Source organism: Mercenaria mercenaria, chromosome 6, assembly GCF_021730395.1.
Source record: "Mercenaria mercenaria strain notata chromosome 6, MADL_Memer_1, whole genome shotgun sequence".
Taxonomy (NCBI): Eukaryota; Metazoa; Mollusca; class Bivalvia; order Venerida; family Veneridae; genus Mercenaria; species Mercenaria mercenaria.
The window spans coordinates 27,921,304-27,937,832 of NC_069366.1; the positions used below are offsets into that span (position 1 = coordinate 27,921,304).

Consider the following 16,529-nt stretch of genomic DNA (forward strand, 5'->3'; position numbering starts at 1 on the left):
TGACCTAGATGATCCTCAAACTTGGTAGGCACATTATGAATGGGAAATTAATACTTGTATGTTAGTGTGTTACAATGTAATTTATTATGATTAAAATATTCAGTAAATTCAAGCAAGGTAATTTGTGTGATGAAGTATTTACAAGAACTTTTGTAGTATTTTAAAGATATTTTTCTTTCTATTTTGCAGCACCTTCTCATAAGGTAAGTAATAATTTTATATATTATATTCAAGATATACTGCTGCAAAAGTTTGATCTGGCCCATTCTGGTTTACATAGGGGAGGTGGGGTGGGTGGAGCTTACATGATGTAATCAATCAACTTAAAATGGAAATATAAATAACAAGTAATGTAATTTCTAACCAAGTTTTATGTTCTGTTGTCATGTCATCCAACTCTGTTTTACTCAAGTCATATAATATATATTTGTTAATTTTAAAGTTTTGTGGTTATTATTTATATCCAAATTCAAATGACTGCTATTGTTTCTTGACAAAGAAATCATGACTGACAAAATGTCAGCAGATTTGTTAAACTGGACAGACCACCATGTTTCTACCACAGTAATACTGATTAATTATCTTACAGTAGATCAACACATGTGCATATTCCATTTCTGCATACAACGAGTTAGACATAGTTTAGTTTTTAGCACTGACACCTGAAGCAAGGGCTTTGTTTAAGCTATTATCACAGATGGGTTGTCTGGTGTTCTGTGTCAACATCATTTCATCTGAAACTAATGGCCTGAATTATACCAAGTATGGTGTGAAGCATCCTGGCATGGACCTCTTAATTTTATTAAGTTTGATAAATGATTCCGCTTGGGTCTGCCATAGCTAAAAATAGAATCAACTCCTACCCATGAACCACTTTATGGGTCATCACCAAAATTTCAAACTGCCATATCTGTTTCAGTACAGGTCCAATTCTAAAAAATCTTTCAGCCTCATGAAGGGCCGTTGGATGACTCATAAAATCAGCTTATTTTGAGGCGTTTCTTGCCCTTCAACACATTTCTTGATTCAGTAATATTTGCTTATCATATCTTAGATAACATTTTTTAGCTCGACTTTTCGAAGAAAAAGTAGAGCTATTGCACTCGCCCCGGTGTCGGCGTTGCCGTTGGTTAAAGTTTTTGATAAAGTCAAATATCTCTGTTACTATCAAAGCTATTGACTTGAAACTTAAAATAGTTATTTACTATCAAAGTCTACACCAGGAGAAAGAATCCCCATAACTCTGTTTGAATTTTGACCGAATTATGCCCCTTTTTAACTTAGAAATTTTTTAAAATTTTTTTTGATAAAGTCAAATATCTCTGTTACTATGAAAGCTTTTGACTTGAAACTCAAAATAGTTATTTACGATCAAAGTCTACACCAGGAGACACAAATCCCATAACTCTGGTTTGAATTTTGACAGAGTTATGTCCCTTTTTAACTTGGATTTTTAGCTCACCTGTCACAAAGTGATAAGGTGAGCTTTTGTGATCGCGCGGTGTCCGTCGTCTGTCCGTGCGTCAGTCCTTAAACTTTTGCTTGTGACCACTCTAGAGGTCACATTTTTCATGGGATCTTTATGAAAGTTGGTCAGAATGTTCACCTGGATGATATCTAGGTCAAGTTTGAAACTGGGTCACGTGCCATCAAAAACTAGGTCAGTAGATCTAAAAATAGAAAAACCTTGTGACCTCTCTAGAGGCCATATATTTCACAAGATCTTCATGAAAATTGTTCAGAACGTTCACCTTGATGATATCTAGGTCAAGTTCGAAACTGGGTCACGTGCCATCAAAAACTAGGTCAGTAGGTCAAATAATAGAAAAACCTTGTGACCTCTCCTGGGGCCATATATTTCAAGAGATCTTCATGAAAATTGGTCAGAATGTTCACCTTGATGATATCTAGGTCAGGTTCGAAAGTAGGTCACGTGCCTTCAAAAACTCGGTCAGTAGGTCAAATAATAGAAAAACCTTGTGACCTCTCTAGAGGCCATATTTTTCATGGGATCTGTATGAAAGTTGGTCCGAATGTTCATCTTGATGATGTCTAGGTCAAGTTTGAAAGTGGGTCACGTGCCATCAAAAACTAGGTCAGTAGGTCAAATAATAGAAAAACCTTGTGACCTCTCTAAAGGCCATATTTTTCATGGGATCTGTATGAAAATTGGTCAGAATGTTCACCTTGATGATATCTAGGTCAAGTTCGAAACAGGGTCATGTGCGGTCAAAAACTAGGTCAGTAGATCTAAAAATAGAAAAACCTTGTGACCTCTCTAGAGGCCATACTTATGAATGGATCTCCATAAAAATTGGTCAGAATGTTCATCTTGATATATCTAGGTCAAGTTTGAAAGTGGGTCACATGCCGTCAAAAAGTAGGTCAGTAGGTCAAATAATGAAAAAACGTTGTGACCTCTTTAGAGGCCATATTTTTCATGGGATCTGTATGAAAGTTGGTCTGAATGTTTATCTTGATGATATATAGGTCGAGTTTGAAACTGGGTCAACTGCGATCAAAAACTAGGTCAGTAGGTCTTGAAATAGAAAAACCTTGTGACCTCTCTAGAGGCCATACCCTTGAATGGATCTTCATGAAATTGGTCAGAATGTTCACCTTGATGATATCTAGATCAAGTTTGAAACTGGGTCACGTGCCTTAAAAAACTAGGTCAGTAGGTCAAATAATAAAAAACCTTGTGACCTCTCTAGAGGCCATACTTTTCATGGGATCTGTATGAAAGTTGGTCTGAATGTTCATCTTGATGATATCTAGGTCAAGTTTGAAACTGGGTCAACTGCAGTCAAAAACTAGGTCAGAAGGTATAAAAATAGAAAAACCTTGTGACCTCTCTAGAGGACATATTTTTCATGAGATCTTCATGAAAATTAGTAGAATGTTCACCTTGATGATATCTAGGTAAAGTTCAAAACAGGGTCACATACCTTTGAAAACTAGGTCAATAGGTCAAATAATAGAAAAACCTTGTGACCTCTCTAGAGACCATATTTTTCAATGGATCTTCATGAAAATTGGTCAGAATTTTTATCTTGATAATATCTAGGTCAGGTTCAAAACTGGGTCACATGAGCTCAAAAACCAGGTCACTTTGTCAAATAATAGAAAGAATGACGTCATACTCAAAACTGGGTCATGTGGGAATAGGTGAGCGATTCAGGACCATCATGGTCCTCTTGTTTTTTACTGGCATAGCTCTAATTCAGAGTCAAGCACTGAGAAAAGTTGAGCGCACTGTCTTACGGACAGCTCTTGTTAATTTGTTATTAATTATCCAGTTTGAAGAAGAGGAGTGCCAGAATGAGTTCATTAAGCAGTACCTTGCCCAGCAAAAACAGCTCATAGAACATTGTAAGTAGATTTTCATCATATAGTATATTATACTGTTAAGTATGGAATGTTTATATGACCAGTGTTTTGTAAATGTTAGATAGATCATTTTCAGGTCTTCTTTCATCATTTTGGGCAGAGGAAATTGGAAAATTGCATTGTGAATTATCGACGTTACAGGCACCTAATCACCTGCACCGCAGAGTGCGCACACCAACATATATTATACCTTGTCATGGACTGTAACTCAACTTACCTACATAAAAGCTGAAAAATCCACAAATCTCTCCTTTGAAAAATTCCAAACCAAGTTTTTAGGTCGTCTATTCGAAGAATAGTCAGAGCTATTCTACTAGCTCTGGCGTCGGCGTCACTCCTTTGTTAAAGTTTTGCGTGCAAGTACATATAGCTATCATTTAAACTTTAAGGCATATAGTTTTAAAAATTAATTTTTCTTTTTCTAGGTCAATAACCAACCTCACAGGATCAAGTCCCATAACTCTGACATGTATTTTGGCCTTTTAGACTTAGAAAGTCCTGGTTAAAGTTTTGCATGCAAGTTACTATCTCCAGAACTAATGCAGATATAGAATTGAAACTTCACATGTGTTATAAAACTAGGTGATAGCATCAAGTCCCATAAGTCTGACATGCATTTTGGCCAGATTATGCCCAATTTTGAACTTAGAAAATCCTGGTTAAAGTTTTGCATGCATGTACTTATAGCTATTATTGAAAGGCATATAGCTTTAAAACTTACTGGTATTGTTTCTTTTTCTAAGTCAGTAACTAACCTCACAGGATCAAGTCCCATAACTCTGACATGTATTTTGGGCAAATTATGTCCCCTTTTTGACTAAGAAAATCCTGGTAAAAGTTTTGCAACTTCACTTGTGTCTTCAGGGCTGTAAAACTAGGTGATAGCTTCAAGTCCCATAACTCTGAAATGTATTTTGGCCAAATTATGCCCAATTTTGGACTTAGTTCTGGTTAAAGTTTTGCATGGAAGTTGCTATCTAAAAAACTAATGCAGATACATTTAGGGTCATATTCCTGCTTCTTGAACAACAATTCAGATAGTCAAGCAATGGCTGTCTTACAGACAGCTCTTGTTTTAAGTTACAATTTTTTAAAGGAGAGATTTGTGGACTTCTCAACATTTATATAGGTAAGTTGAGTTACAGTGCATAACATAGAACGATATATATCGGCCTGCACTTACACTGCGATGCAGGTGCCTAGCCCAAAAATCGGGCATCTGTGATCAACATTGATGAGAATTTAAAAAAAATTGAAACTTGCATGAAGAAAATCAACAGTTGTTATGCCTCCCTTCGAAGAATGAGGGGTATATTGTTTTGCAGATGTCAGTCGGTCGGTCGGTCGGTCTGTATGTAGACCAGTCAGTTTCCAGATGATAACTCAAGAATGCTTAGGCCTAGGATCATGAAAGTTTATAGGATGGTTGGTCATAACCAGCAGATGACCCCTAATGATTCTGAGGACAGTAGGCCAAAGGTCAAGGTCACAGTGACCAGAAACAGTTAAATGGTTTCCGGATGATAACTCAAGAACGCTTGGGCTTAGGATCATTGAAGTTGATAGGGAGGTTGGCCATGACCAGCAGATGACCCCTATTGATTTTGAGGTCAGTAGGTCAAAGATCAAGGTCACAGTGACCCGAAACAGTTAAACAATTTTCAGATGATAACTCGAGAATGCTTAGGCCTAGGATCATGAAAGTTGATAGGGAGGTTGGGGGCCATGACCAGCAGATGACCCCTATTGATTTTGAGGACAGTAGATCAAAGGTCAAGGTCACAGTGACCTGGAACAGCTAAACCGTTTCTGGACGATAACTTGGGAACGCTTGGGCCTAGGATCACAAAACTTAATAGAGAAGAGAGGTTGATCATGATCAGCAGATGACCCCTATTCATTTTGAGGTCAGTAGGCCAAAGGTCAAGGTCACAGTGACCCAGAACAGTTAAACGGCAGGCCTTTTTTTTATCAATTTGGGAATGCCACCGACACCGATGGAATTGGGAAAATGCTGTCGGAAATTATCTTAATTGGGACAATTTGCAAATTACTAAAATCTGCATAAATGTGTTTTTGTGTGAAATATTAATGAATTGTTTTTCAGTAATTGTTCAACAGTATAACAATTTACCTAAATATACATACATATTAGCAAAACTATCTTAAAACAGCAAAATCCCTAAAAGGTATAATCATTTGGGAATTTTAAATTTAACTTTGGGAAAAAAACATACTTTTTGGCATTGGGATTACCTCCTTTTACCGGAGGTAGATTTATAGGGAAAAAAAGCCCTGAACGGTTTCCGGATGATAACTGAAGAACACTTGGGCCTAGGATCATGAAAGTTGAGAGGGAGGTTGGTCATGACCAGCAGATGACCTCTGTTGATTCTGAGGACAGTAGGCCAAAAGTCAAGGTCACCTGGACCCAGAACAGTGGAACTTTTGTGTACAGTGACCAAATAATTTCTGTCCCTTGTGCAATTACTGAATGCATCAAGGGAGGCATTTTGTGTTCTACAAGCTCTTATCTATAGCTTCAGGAAATTTAGGCAAGAGGTATATCAATGATTTTGCAGCAGAAGTTTTACTTCTGTTTCACTTTCAGAAGAGGAAGCTTTTTTTTGTGCACCAGAGTTTTGGCCCTTGACTTTGTCAAGATTTGCGTAAAAAGGGCCTAAGTTTTTGTCGCACATATCTCAAGAAGTATTTGACCTAGGGTCATGAAACATTATAGGAATATTAGTCAGCATATGAAGTTGTGCACTTGGGATTTTGTACCGAATTTCTATGAGTCAGATCAGAGTTATGGCCCTTGATTGTCAAAAATATGCATAAAGAGCATACAAGTTTGTGTCACATCTCAAAAAGTATTTGACTTAAAAGAGTCATAAAACATCTTAAGATTGTTACATAGCATGTGAAATTGTGCACAAGAAAAGAACACAAAAAAGTATATCAATGTAAACGATAGGTCTATATTTTAATAACAAAAACATTCACCATGACTAAGCAATATTTTGGGAACTGCTGTCCATCTTTTCCATAACCAGGTTTTTTCTTGATCACTCTTGAAGACAATACATTTGAAGTTTTACATCAATCTTAACAACTCCAAGGTTGTTAATAGGACTGTAAATATCTTGATTAGTTTTGTTTATTTCTCAAATATCTTGATCACGTTGGATAACCTGCTGGATTGTCCCAGTGGATCTGGAGTTCTGGCCCTTGAATTAATATGAAATCATTGATATGGGTTGGATCAATCCATTAAATTACGTTCAATCCATGAAATCAAATCTCTATGAGCAAAGGGACGTCCCATTTATCTTCATGCCCCCAGGAATCTGTCTTTTGGATGAAACTACTTGAAAGCCATTTCCGATCAAGAACTTGAGAATCATTTAACCAAGAACCTTCAAACTTCATAGGATGATAGGGCTTATAGAGTAGGTGACCCCAATTTTTTGGTGGGTCACTCAATTGAAGGTCAAGGTCTCAGGGTCCAGAAAATGGAAAACCATTTCTGATCAATAACTGGAGAACCATTTGACCTAGAACCTTCAAACTTCATAGGATGATAGGGCTTATCGAGTAGATGACCCCCTAATGTTTTGGGGTCATTTGGTCAAAGGTCAAGGTCACGGGCCTGAACATGTCTCTCAGTCTGAGCGTCACACTTCATTTCCAATCAGTAACATTTGACCTAGAACTTCAAACTTCATAGGGTGATAGGGCTTACAGAGTTGATGACCCCTATTGTTTTTGGGTCACTTGATCAATGGTCAGGGTCACAAGGGCCTGAACATGGAAAACTGTTTCCGATCAATGACTTGAGAACCACTTGATCCAAGCTGTAGAAACTTCATAGGATGATTGGGCATGTAGAGTAGATGACCCTTTTTAGCTCATCTGATTTTTTGGGGAAAAAATGATGAGTTATTGTCATTACTTGATCGGTGTCGGTGTTGGCGTTGGCGTTGCCTGGTTAAGTTTTATGTTTAGGTCAGCTTTTCTCCTAAACTATCAAAAGCTATTGCTTTAAAACTTGCAACACTTGTTCACCATCAGTAGCTGACCTAGAACCTTCAAACTTCATAGGATGATAGGGCTTATCGAGTAGGTGACCCCTATTTTTTGGAGGATCACTCGATTGAAGGTCAAGGTCACAGGGTCCAGAAAATGGAAAACCATTTCTGATCAATAACTGGAGAACCATTTGACCTAGAACCTTCAAACTTCATAAGATGATAGGGCTTATCGAGTAGATGACCCCCTAATGTTTTGAGGTCACTTGATCTAAGGTCAAGGACACAGGGGCCTGAACATGTCTGTCAGGCCGACCATCACACTTCATTTCCATTCAGTAACTGGAGAACCTAGAACTTCAAACTTCATAGGGTGATAGGGCTTACAGAGTTGATGACCCCTATTGTTTTTGGGTCACTTGATCAATGGTCAGGGTCACAAGGGCCTGAACTTGGAAAACTGTTTCCGATCAGTAACTTGAGAACCACTTGAAATAAGCTGTATAAACTTCATAGGATGATTGGGAATGTAGAGTAGATGACCCTTTTTAGCTCATCTGATTTTTTGAAAAAAAAATGATGAGTTATTGTCATCACTTGATCAGTGTCGGCATTGGCATTGCCTGGTTAAGTTTTATGTTTAGGTCAGCTTTTCTCCTAAACTATCAAAGCTATTGCTTTGAAACTTGCAACACATGTTCACCATCAATAGCTGACTCAGTACAGCAAGAAACATAACTCCATACTGCTTTTTGCAAGAATTATGGCCCCTTTTGGACTTAGAAAATATCAGATTTCTTGGTTAAGTTTTATGTTTAGGTCAACTTTTCTCCTTTACGGTCAAAGCTATTGCTTTAAAACTTGGAGCAGTTATTCGCCATTAAAAGCTTACACTGTGCAGCAAGTACCGTAACTCTGCATTGCTTTTTGCAAGAATTATGGCCCTTTTGGACTTAGAAAATCATGGGTAGGACAATATTTCTATTATACAGAGACAAATAAAATCAGATGAGTGTCTGCAACCGCAAGGTGGTGCTCTTGTTCATTTTGGGGTCACTTGATCAAAGGTCAAGGTAACAGGGGCCAGAACATGGAAAACCATTGACATAGAACCTTCAAACTTCATAGGGTGATAGGGTTTACCGGGTAGATAATTCCAACTGATTTTTGGGGTCATTTGATCAAAGGTCAATGTCACAGGGGCATGAACATGGAAAATTGTTTCCAATCAGTAACTTGAGAACCACGTGACCCAGAATGTTGAAACTTTATAGGATGAATGAACATGCAGAGTAGATGACCCTAATTGATTTTGGGGTCAGTTGATCAAAGGTCAAGGTCACAGGGGCCAGAACATAGAAAACCATTTCTGATCAATAACTGGAGAACCATTTGACTTAGAACATTCGTTCTTCATAGGGTGATAGGGCTTACAAAGTAGAGGCCAGGACATGGAAAACCGTTTCCAATCAATAACTTGAGAACCACTTGACCCAGGGTGGTGAAATTTCATAGGATGATTAGACATGCAGAGTAGATGACCCCTATTGATCTTGGGGCCATTCTTTCAAAGGTCACGGTCACAGGGGCCAGAACATGGAAAACTGTTTCCGATCCATGACTTGAGAACCACTTGACCCAGAATGTTGAAATTTCATGGGATTATTGGACATGCCAAGAAGATGATCCCTATTGCATTTCAGTCTCTTAGCCAACCATCAGTGTCTCTTTGACTTTCGCTCCTGTTCCCTTTTGACTTCTTGCCTATTACTACTATGCGTTGGGGGAGACATGCGCTTTTCTACAAAAACATCTTCTAGTTTCTTAATGAATTTGATTCAAACGGTTGACATTCCAGATCATCATGCACATCATATGATACAAGGTCCATATAAACACTGGCACCACTTAGAATTTCAGGTTCAAGTTGTGATGGACTTTTGCTCTGTCTCAGTTGATACTAAATATATTTGAATCAAACTTAAAATAGTTGTTTCACATTATTAGCCACATGATATGACCCATGGTGCATTACTTTTAGAGAATTTTTTCATCAACTGTGTCCCTTTTATACTTATTTAATGTCTTGATGCTCTTGATCTCTAAAATACATTTGAGGCAGACTTAAGCTTTTTATGCCCCCGGCATCTACTGATGCGGGAGGCATATAGTGATTGTCCTGTCCGTCCGTTCGTCCGTCCGTACGAGGTTAACCAAATGGGACCGTTTCATCTAGCATTAATACCCCTAACTAGAATGATTTGATACTAATGCAGATGTAACCTGTGACCATTCCTCATCTTCAGACATCACCTGACCTCAGTTTGACCTTGACCTTGAACTTGACCTCGTTTTGGACTTAGGTTGCTTTGTATCGACAAGGATGTCACTGGGGGCATCAAGCGTTTATTAAATGCAGCTCCTTGTTGTACAGTATCTTCATCAACATTGGAGCCATTAAACACTCCATAGACAGCTCCAGCTTCCTTAGATGTGCCCAGTTACACTATCCAGAATCAAAATAGCCCAGCGCATTGTCTCCTGTGACAGCTCTTGTTTTGTGTCTTTTCTTCACTGGGCCCAAGCATTTATCATTTTCAAACATTTAAACCTAAGGTTTCAGGTGCTGGTTATGTTTGAAACTTGAGCTGAATGTTCCACTCAAATTTTTATACCTCATCAGATTTGTAACAGGAGTAAAATATATTTCATATTAACCATAATTATACTCCTGAAAAAAAAACACCCCTGGGACTCTGCATTTTACAAAAGCAGGTGTTTATTTCATAAACCTAGGCCAAATAAAAGAAATGTATAAATTACCTAAAATGAGTGAATTTTACATTTTTACCAACTTAAAAGTGGAAATAGGGAGACTATAAAGTTTATTTTGTACTCTTTCTGTGTTGAGGTAATAAAGACTTCTATTCTACATGTAAGGCAGATCATAACAACTGCACCTTCACAATACTGTATTATCAAAACCATTCATGAATAGGTCTTGACAGGGGTTTATAATATAGCACAATCTTGAGATGGTCCCTAGATATTGCATAATTATTATCTCTTACAGCAAAGAAAAAAAAAAACATTATCTGATGTGCCATGTGTTGGTAAAATGTCAGAAGTCTATTGATAAATGGTGTATTCAGATAGTTTGCTAATTAATGTGCCATGGTTGTGTTTTGTTTTTGTGAATGAATTCAGCATGAAATTCTGAATGTGACGATTGTGTTAGGAAAACTGGATATTGTCTAGCAAAAAAACTGTAGAGAATTCTATTGATTTTCAATATAATGAAGTCTTAAGAAAATTATGTTGCTAGGAAGCCTGCAGAAATGCTGATGTTCAATAAAATGTAGGTCTTATGTTTGGTTTTATGTGATTTTAAACATTTGTTATACAGGAGATGTTAGTACAGGTATAATTAACCTTGAAAATCCATTTATGTGAAAAGGGAAATATGGAAATGTTAATGTTTTGTTAAAATTGATTAAATATTTAAAGAAAGGAAAATATTTTATTAGATGTATTGAATTGTATCAGTGTGTTGTTTTTGTTTAATGGGGCAGCAGGGGTTTAGAGAATATTTCATTAATCAAGTGGCATATTCTTTGTGTAGTTTAATGAAACTTGGTACATGGATAGATGTCGGTATGGAGAGTATGAACAAAGAAGGTGTTGCTAAGGCAACAAATTGTCAAAAAATGACAAAAAGTCGTATAGTGGGATCCTTGGATAACTTAAAAAAATACAAGAGATTTTTTTGATGAAACTTGCTTTGTGGATAGATTGCAATATTGAGAATAAGCAATCTTTTGATTATGTTGCTATAGCTAATAAAAATATGGCAGTAAGTGGATTCTGTGGTAACTTAAAAAGTACAAGAGATTTTGTTCATAAAAATTTTATAAATAGATAGATGGCAATATGGTGAATACGCACATCCTTTCCTTTATTGCCATGGCAACAAGTAGTCAAAAAAATATGACCAAAACGGCTGATTCAGGGATATCTTAAGAAGTGTTTGAAGATCCTTTCATGAAATTTGATAAATGTGGAGAACATGCACATTATTCTATTTTCTCTGTCCATTCATCTATCAATCTGTCTATGCTTCTGTTAGTCACAAATGGTGGATTCTGTCATAATTTTAAAAGTACAAGAGAATTTTTTCGTTTAAAATGGGACTCGGAGTAAAAGCAGTTTGTAGAATATATACAGATAGTTTTATTTTGTTTCTTTAGTCATCTATTTGTTATACGCCTGAAGGGATGTATTATGTTATACCCCCGATGTCTGTCTGTCCGTCCGTTAGCAATTTCATGTCCGTTTTGTAACTCTTGAACTGCTTGAAGGATTTCAAAGAAACTTGTCACAAATGTTTACCACACTGAGACAACATGCAGAGTGAATGTTTCGGATGACTCGCTTCAAGGTCAAGGTCACACTTAGGGGTCAAATGTCATATATGACTTTGCTTTGTGTATATTGCTCTGCATTGCAGTGCTCTTGTTTTTATTTGGCAGATCCCTTTTTTGTTCACTTACAATAAAAAATAAATGTATTATTGGCTGTAGGGAAAAACTGAGACCACTTTTCTGTGGTACAACATGGATGGTACCTCCAATTTTTAGGTGTATTTTGACATACCTGTACCTGGTAAAGATTTTTTTTGCGGACCATGAATATTTTTTAATGGACTTAGAATAATTTTTTAATATCTCCCCTTTGTTGTTCCTGTCCTTTGGGCTTCAACAGTCAAGTTCTTAAAATTTTGCTCCCATCCTCTGATGTAACCCTTCGGGCACATATTTTGTCTGTCTAATTATCCATGAAATTCAATCACAAAAGATAGATCCTTTGTCAACTTTCAAATTACCAGAATTTTTATGCCCCCAAAGGGAGGCATATAGTTTTTGAACCGTCTGTCGGTCTGTCCGCAATTTTCGTGTCCGGTCCATATCTTTGTCATCCATGGATGGATTTTCAAATAACTTGGCATGAATGTGTACCACAGTAAGATGACTTGTCACGCGCAAGACCCAGGTCCGTAGCTCAAAGGTCAAGGTCACACTTAGACGTTAAAGGTCATTTTTCATGATAGTGCATTGATGGGCGTGTCCGGTCCATATCTTTGTCATCCATGGATGGATTTTCAAGTAACTACGCATAAATGTGTGGCACAGTAAGACGACGTGTCGTGCGCAAGACCCAGATCTGTAGCTCAAAGGTCAAGGTCACACTTAGACGATAAAGGTCATATTTCATGATAGTGCATTGATGGGCGTGTCCGGTCCATATCTTTGTCATTCATGCATGGATTTTAAAATTATTGGGCATGAATGTGTACCACAGTAGGACGACGTTTCTCGCGCAAGACCCAGGTCCATAGCTCAAAAGTCAAGGTCACACTAAGACGTTAAAGGTCATATTTCATGATAGTGCAATGATGGGCATGTCCGGTCCATATCTTTGTCATTCATGCATGGATTTTAAAATAACTACGCATGAATGTGTGGCACAGTTAGACGACGTGTCGCGCGCAAGACCCAGGTCCGTAAGTCAAAGGTCCTAAACTCTAACATCAGCCATAACTATTCATTCAAAGTGCTATCGGGGGCATGTGTCATCCTATGGAGACAGCTCTTGTTTATCATGAAAACTGACTTCTAGTTGGTGGGTTTTTTGAAGAATATGAAAGTTCTCCAATTAAGTTTCAGTATAAAAAAATGTGGTTCCAGTGGCCACAAAGATGATGTATACCCCTTTAGTAGGGAACTTGTTTTGCTTAGCACTAATCTTGTTGAATATGCCATTCAATTTTGTGAACTATTGTAATAAATTCTCAAGATCAAGTTAACTGAACCACTCTGTATTAACGACAGCTGATGAATTCATACCAGAATGAGTAGCTAATCTAAACTGATTTAAACTGTAAATTAAAGAAAAACATGAATAAAATATTTTAAAGACCCACCACGACCTAGTGACCTGCATTTTCGTCCCACATGAACTTCATGCAAGTCAGTCTGATATTACTGGTATAATACAACTATTCTACAAGATGACAGGACCTGGTGGACAATTTAGGCCCTCCCTGAATTAATTTGTTTTAAATTCACAACTTCATCTGCAAAGTTGTTCAGTCATCTCTTTTTCTGTATAGTTTTAAAAACATAGTATAATAACTATCTTACACTGTAGAAATAAAGTGTGGTCTAAACTCACCTTAATGCATCAAGTACTGTGCATACTACATTAATCTAATAATATATTTAGACATTTTCTTGGCCTTACATATGTCTTTGTCATTTTGTAAGTAGATGCAATCATGTTATTTCTCTCTTTTTTTCATGCAAACCATGTATAATTAACATCATGGAAATTCAAAAGAATACAGTTATCTTGTGAGGCGTCTTTAAGATATTAAAGTAAGATGTTACACAAGCTGTTTTGCAAAACTTTTTGCTTTACCCCAGACAGCACAAAAATTAGTGACAATGACATTGAAATCCTATTGTATTGCTTGCATGCCTTTCATGATTTATGAGAAAAACATTGAATCACATTACCAAGGGTAACTGTATACATGTAAATGTAATAAATGATAATACATCTGAGGAAGGTAAATATAATGTATGGTACTTATGGATTTCTATGTAAATCATTTAGATATTTCCTTCACTGACACCACTTAAAATAATTAAGGACTTTGTTTATTTATTTAAATCAGCTTAAAATGTATTTTTTCTTCCAATCTTTTCATCAAGTCTAGGATTTTGTTTTTTTACAGACATTGTGTAAATATGGACAATCCATAAATTTAAAGATATTTCAGTGTATAAATTTACAGACTGGGTATATGAAATCTGTTAAAATCATAATTTAAATCGAAACCGCAGGTTAAAATTGTAAAATTATACGAGGTTTACTGAAGTATGATTTCAATTCCACGAAATTAAAATGAAATGTTTCACTTATTACTTGCATAGCTAAAACTAATAGGAGAATTTTACACAGGTTGGATCACTAATCTTTTCGCATTTTCTGAAAATTCAAGGTCATCAGTATTGACAGAAAATCATGAATATCCTTCATTTATGCATGCAGTCTTAAAATCTTTAAGTTTAAACTTACAGTTTTAATTTAAATTGTAATTTCAACAGATTTCATATACCCAGTCTGTAAATCTATAGACTGAAAAATCTTTAACCCTTACCCTGCTAAATTTCTATAATGAACTTGTCCACCTTTAAATTTAGACAGTACCATTTACTGTTAAAAGGGATGCTTACCAAAAGACTGAATGGTGAGCAGTGCAGATCATGATCTACACTGGTCGCAAAGGCAGAAACAGTCGTATCCAGCATGGTAAGGGTTAAGGTTTACATGTAAAGTGTTTGAGACCACCTCTTGGGTAAATTTTCATTTTGGATTACCCGACAGACCCATAATATTCATAACATATATATATATACGGAGTTGTTCAGAAGAAGTAGAAAATACTTTATATAGAGGTCACCTTGTTTGGTAATATGTATTTTGTCTTACAAAACATGTACTTCAACTGTCCACATTAAATTTTTGTACAAAATATCAAACTTCTTTTTCAAACATATTTTTTCTCTAAATTTGTTTTTGTTGTGTGTCTTACATACTTATTTAGGTACTCGGGGAAATGAAAAATAGTTTACTTTTATATTGGTTGAAATACTGCAGTTTTTTGTCAATTTGACAGCTCTACTTTCACTTTCATTTTGCAGTGTTTGCTTTTTTTTTTTTAAATGTACATGGTTTGTAACACTTTCAACCCCTGGAGTACCTGGACAAACATGTTAGACAAACAATAATAAGAAAAGTAATGACAAAATACTTTTGAAAAAGAAGTTTGATATCTTCTACAAAATAGAACACGAACAGTCAAAGCACATGTGATATAAGACAAAATGTGTTGTCCAAAAGGGAATAACCTGTCTTAATAGTTTCTTCTATTTATTATGAACAATTTGGTGTATTCTTTATGATAGACCAAGGCCTATGCAGTGTAAAAACTAAAACAAAAATTCACCCGAGGGGTGGTTTCAAAAGACTTTACTTGAACCTTAAATTTATGGATTGTTCATGTATTTACAGAATGTCTGTAAAAAAATGGCGAAATCCTAGACCTGTTCATAGTTACCTGTATTAAGAAAAGAGAGTTGTCACATTGTCTGCTGCTAATTTATAAAAAAAAATAACAGAAAATGAATGTTTTTTGCAGCACGTAGCACTTGTCTTTCCAGTTAATACAGTTAATATTAGTTCACACAAGAAAAAAATCATATTAAGGTTAGCTAGTTTTAAATACATGGAAAAGGAAAAGGTTGCTTGTATGGGTAGTCGATGAAAGTCCGTACCTAAATGAATGCCCACAGCAGGTGTCATATTACCTCCCCAGCATCCAGACTAGGCTGATACTGCTGGAAACAGTACCAGTACCAGTTTAGCTAGCCCAGCACTTAACTGTGGTTGGATGTTGGCTGCGGCCGGGAGTCAAACCTAGATTAATCTTTTTTTGTCACTGACTCCATATGGTAAAGATGGGTTCTCTTGGACTTCTGAAAATAGATGAAACCTGTATATTGGTTTTGCTGTAGTTGGGCTTGTGGAAGGTCGGTGGTTCTACACTGGTCTGACCCATGCCTTCAACAACGCAAACCTTTTTGCCATTATTTTTGGAATACCACCAACACTGATTGATTAAGAAAATGCCATTAACTTGGGAAAAATTGGAACTTACCATAATCTGTATAAAGATATTTTTTTATAAATATTTTGTGAAATAGCACTTTAATAATTGTTCAAGAGTAACTTGCTTACTTAATACACATGAAAGCTTACAAAGTAGTAAAACAATTTTAAAACCCAAAATCCTAAAAAGGTAACAATTACTTGGGAATTTTTATTTCAATATTGGGAAAAACCATACTTTTTAGCTTTTAGGAATGCCTCCTTTTACCAGAGGTAGCTTTATAATGGAAGAAAGGTCTGCAATGCAAAGACAGGTACCAGTCCATAGATCTTCCTACACCATCAAAACTGTAAAACTTTCCATATGATCTGAGC

General features: G+C 36.3%; 1 protein-coding gene across 1 annotated transcript in view; it reads left to right on the forward strand.

Moving 5' to 3' along the window:
• LOC123550596 (apoptotic chromatin condensation inducer in the nucleus-like) overlaps positions 1 to 16,529 on the forward strand; it is a 47,977-nt gene that overhangs the window by 7,734 nt on the left and 23,714 nt on the right. Inside the window, 2 exon segments of the mRNA XM_053545464.1 lie at positions 190 to 203; positions 3,300 to 3,372. Of these exon segments, the coding sequence (XP_053401439.1) occupies positions 190 to 203; positions 3,300 to 3,372 (87 nt within the window).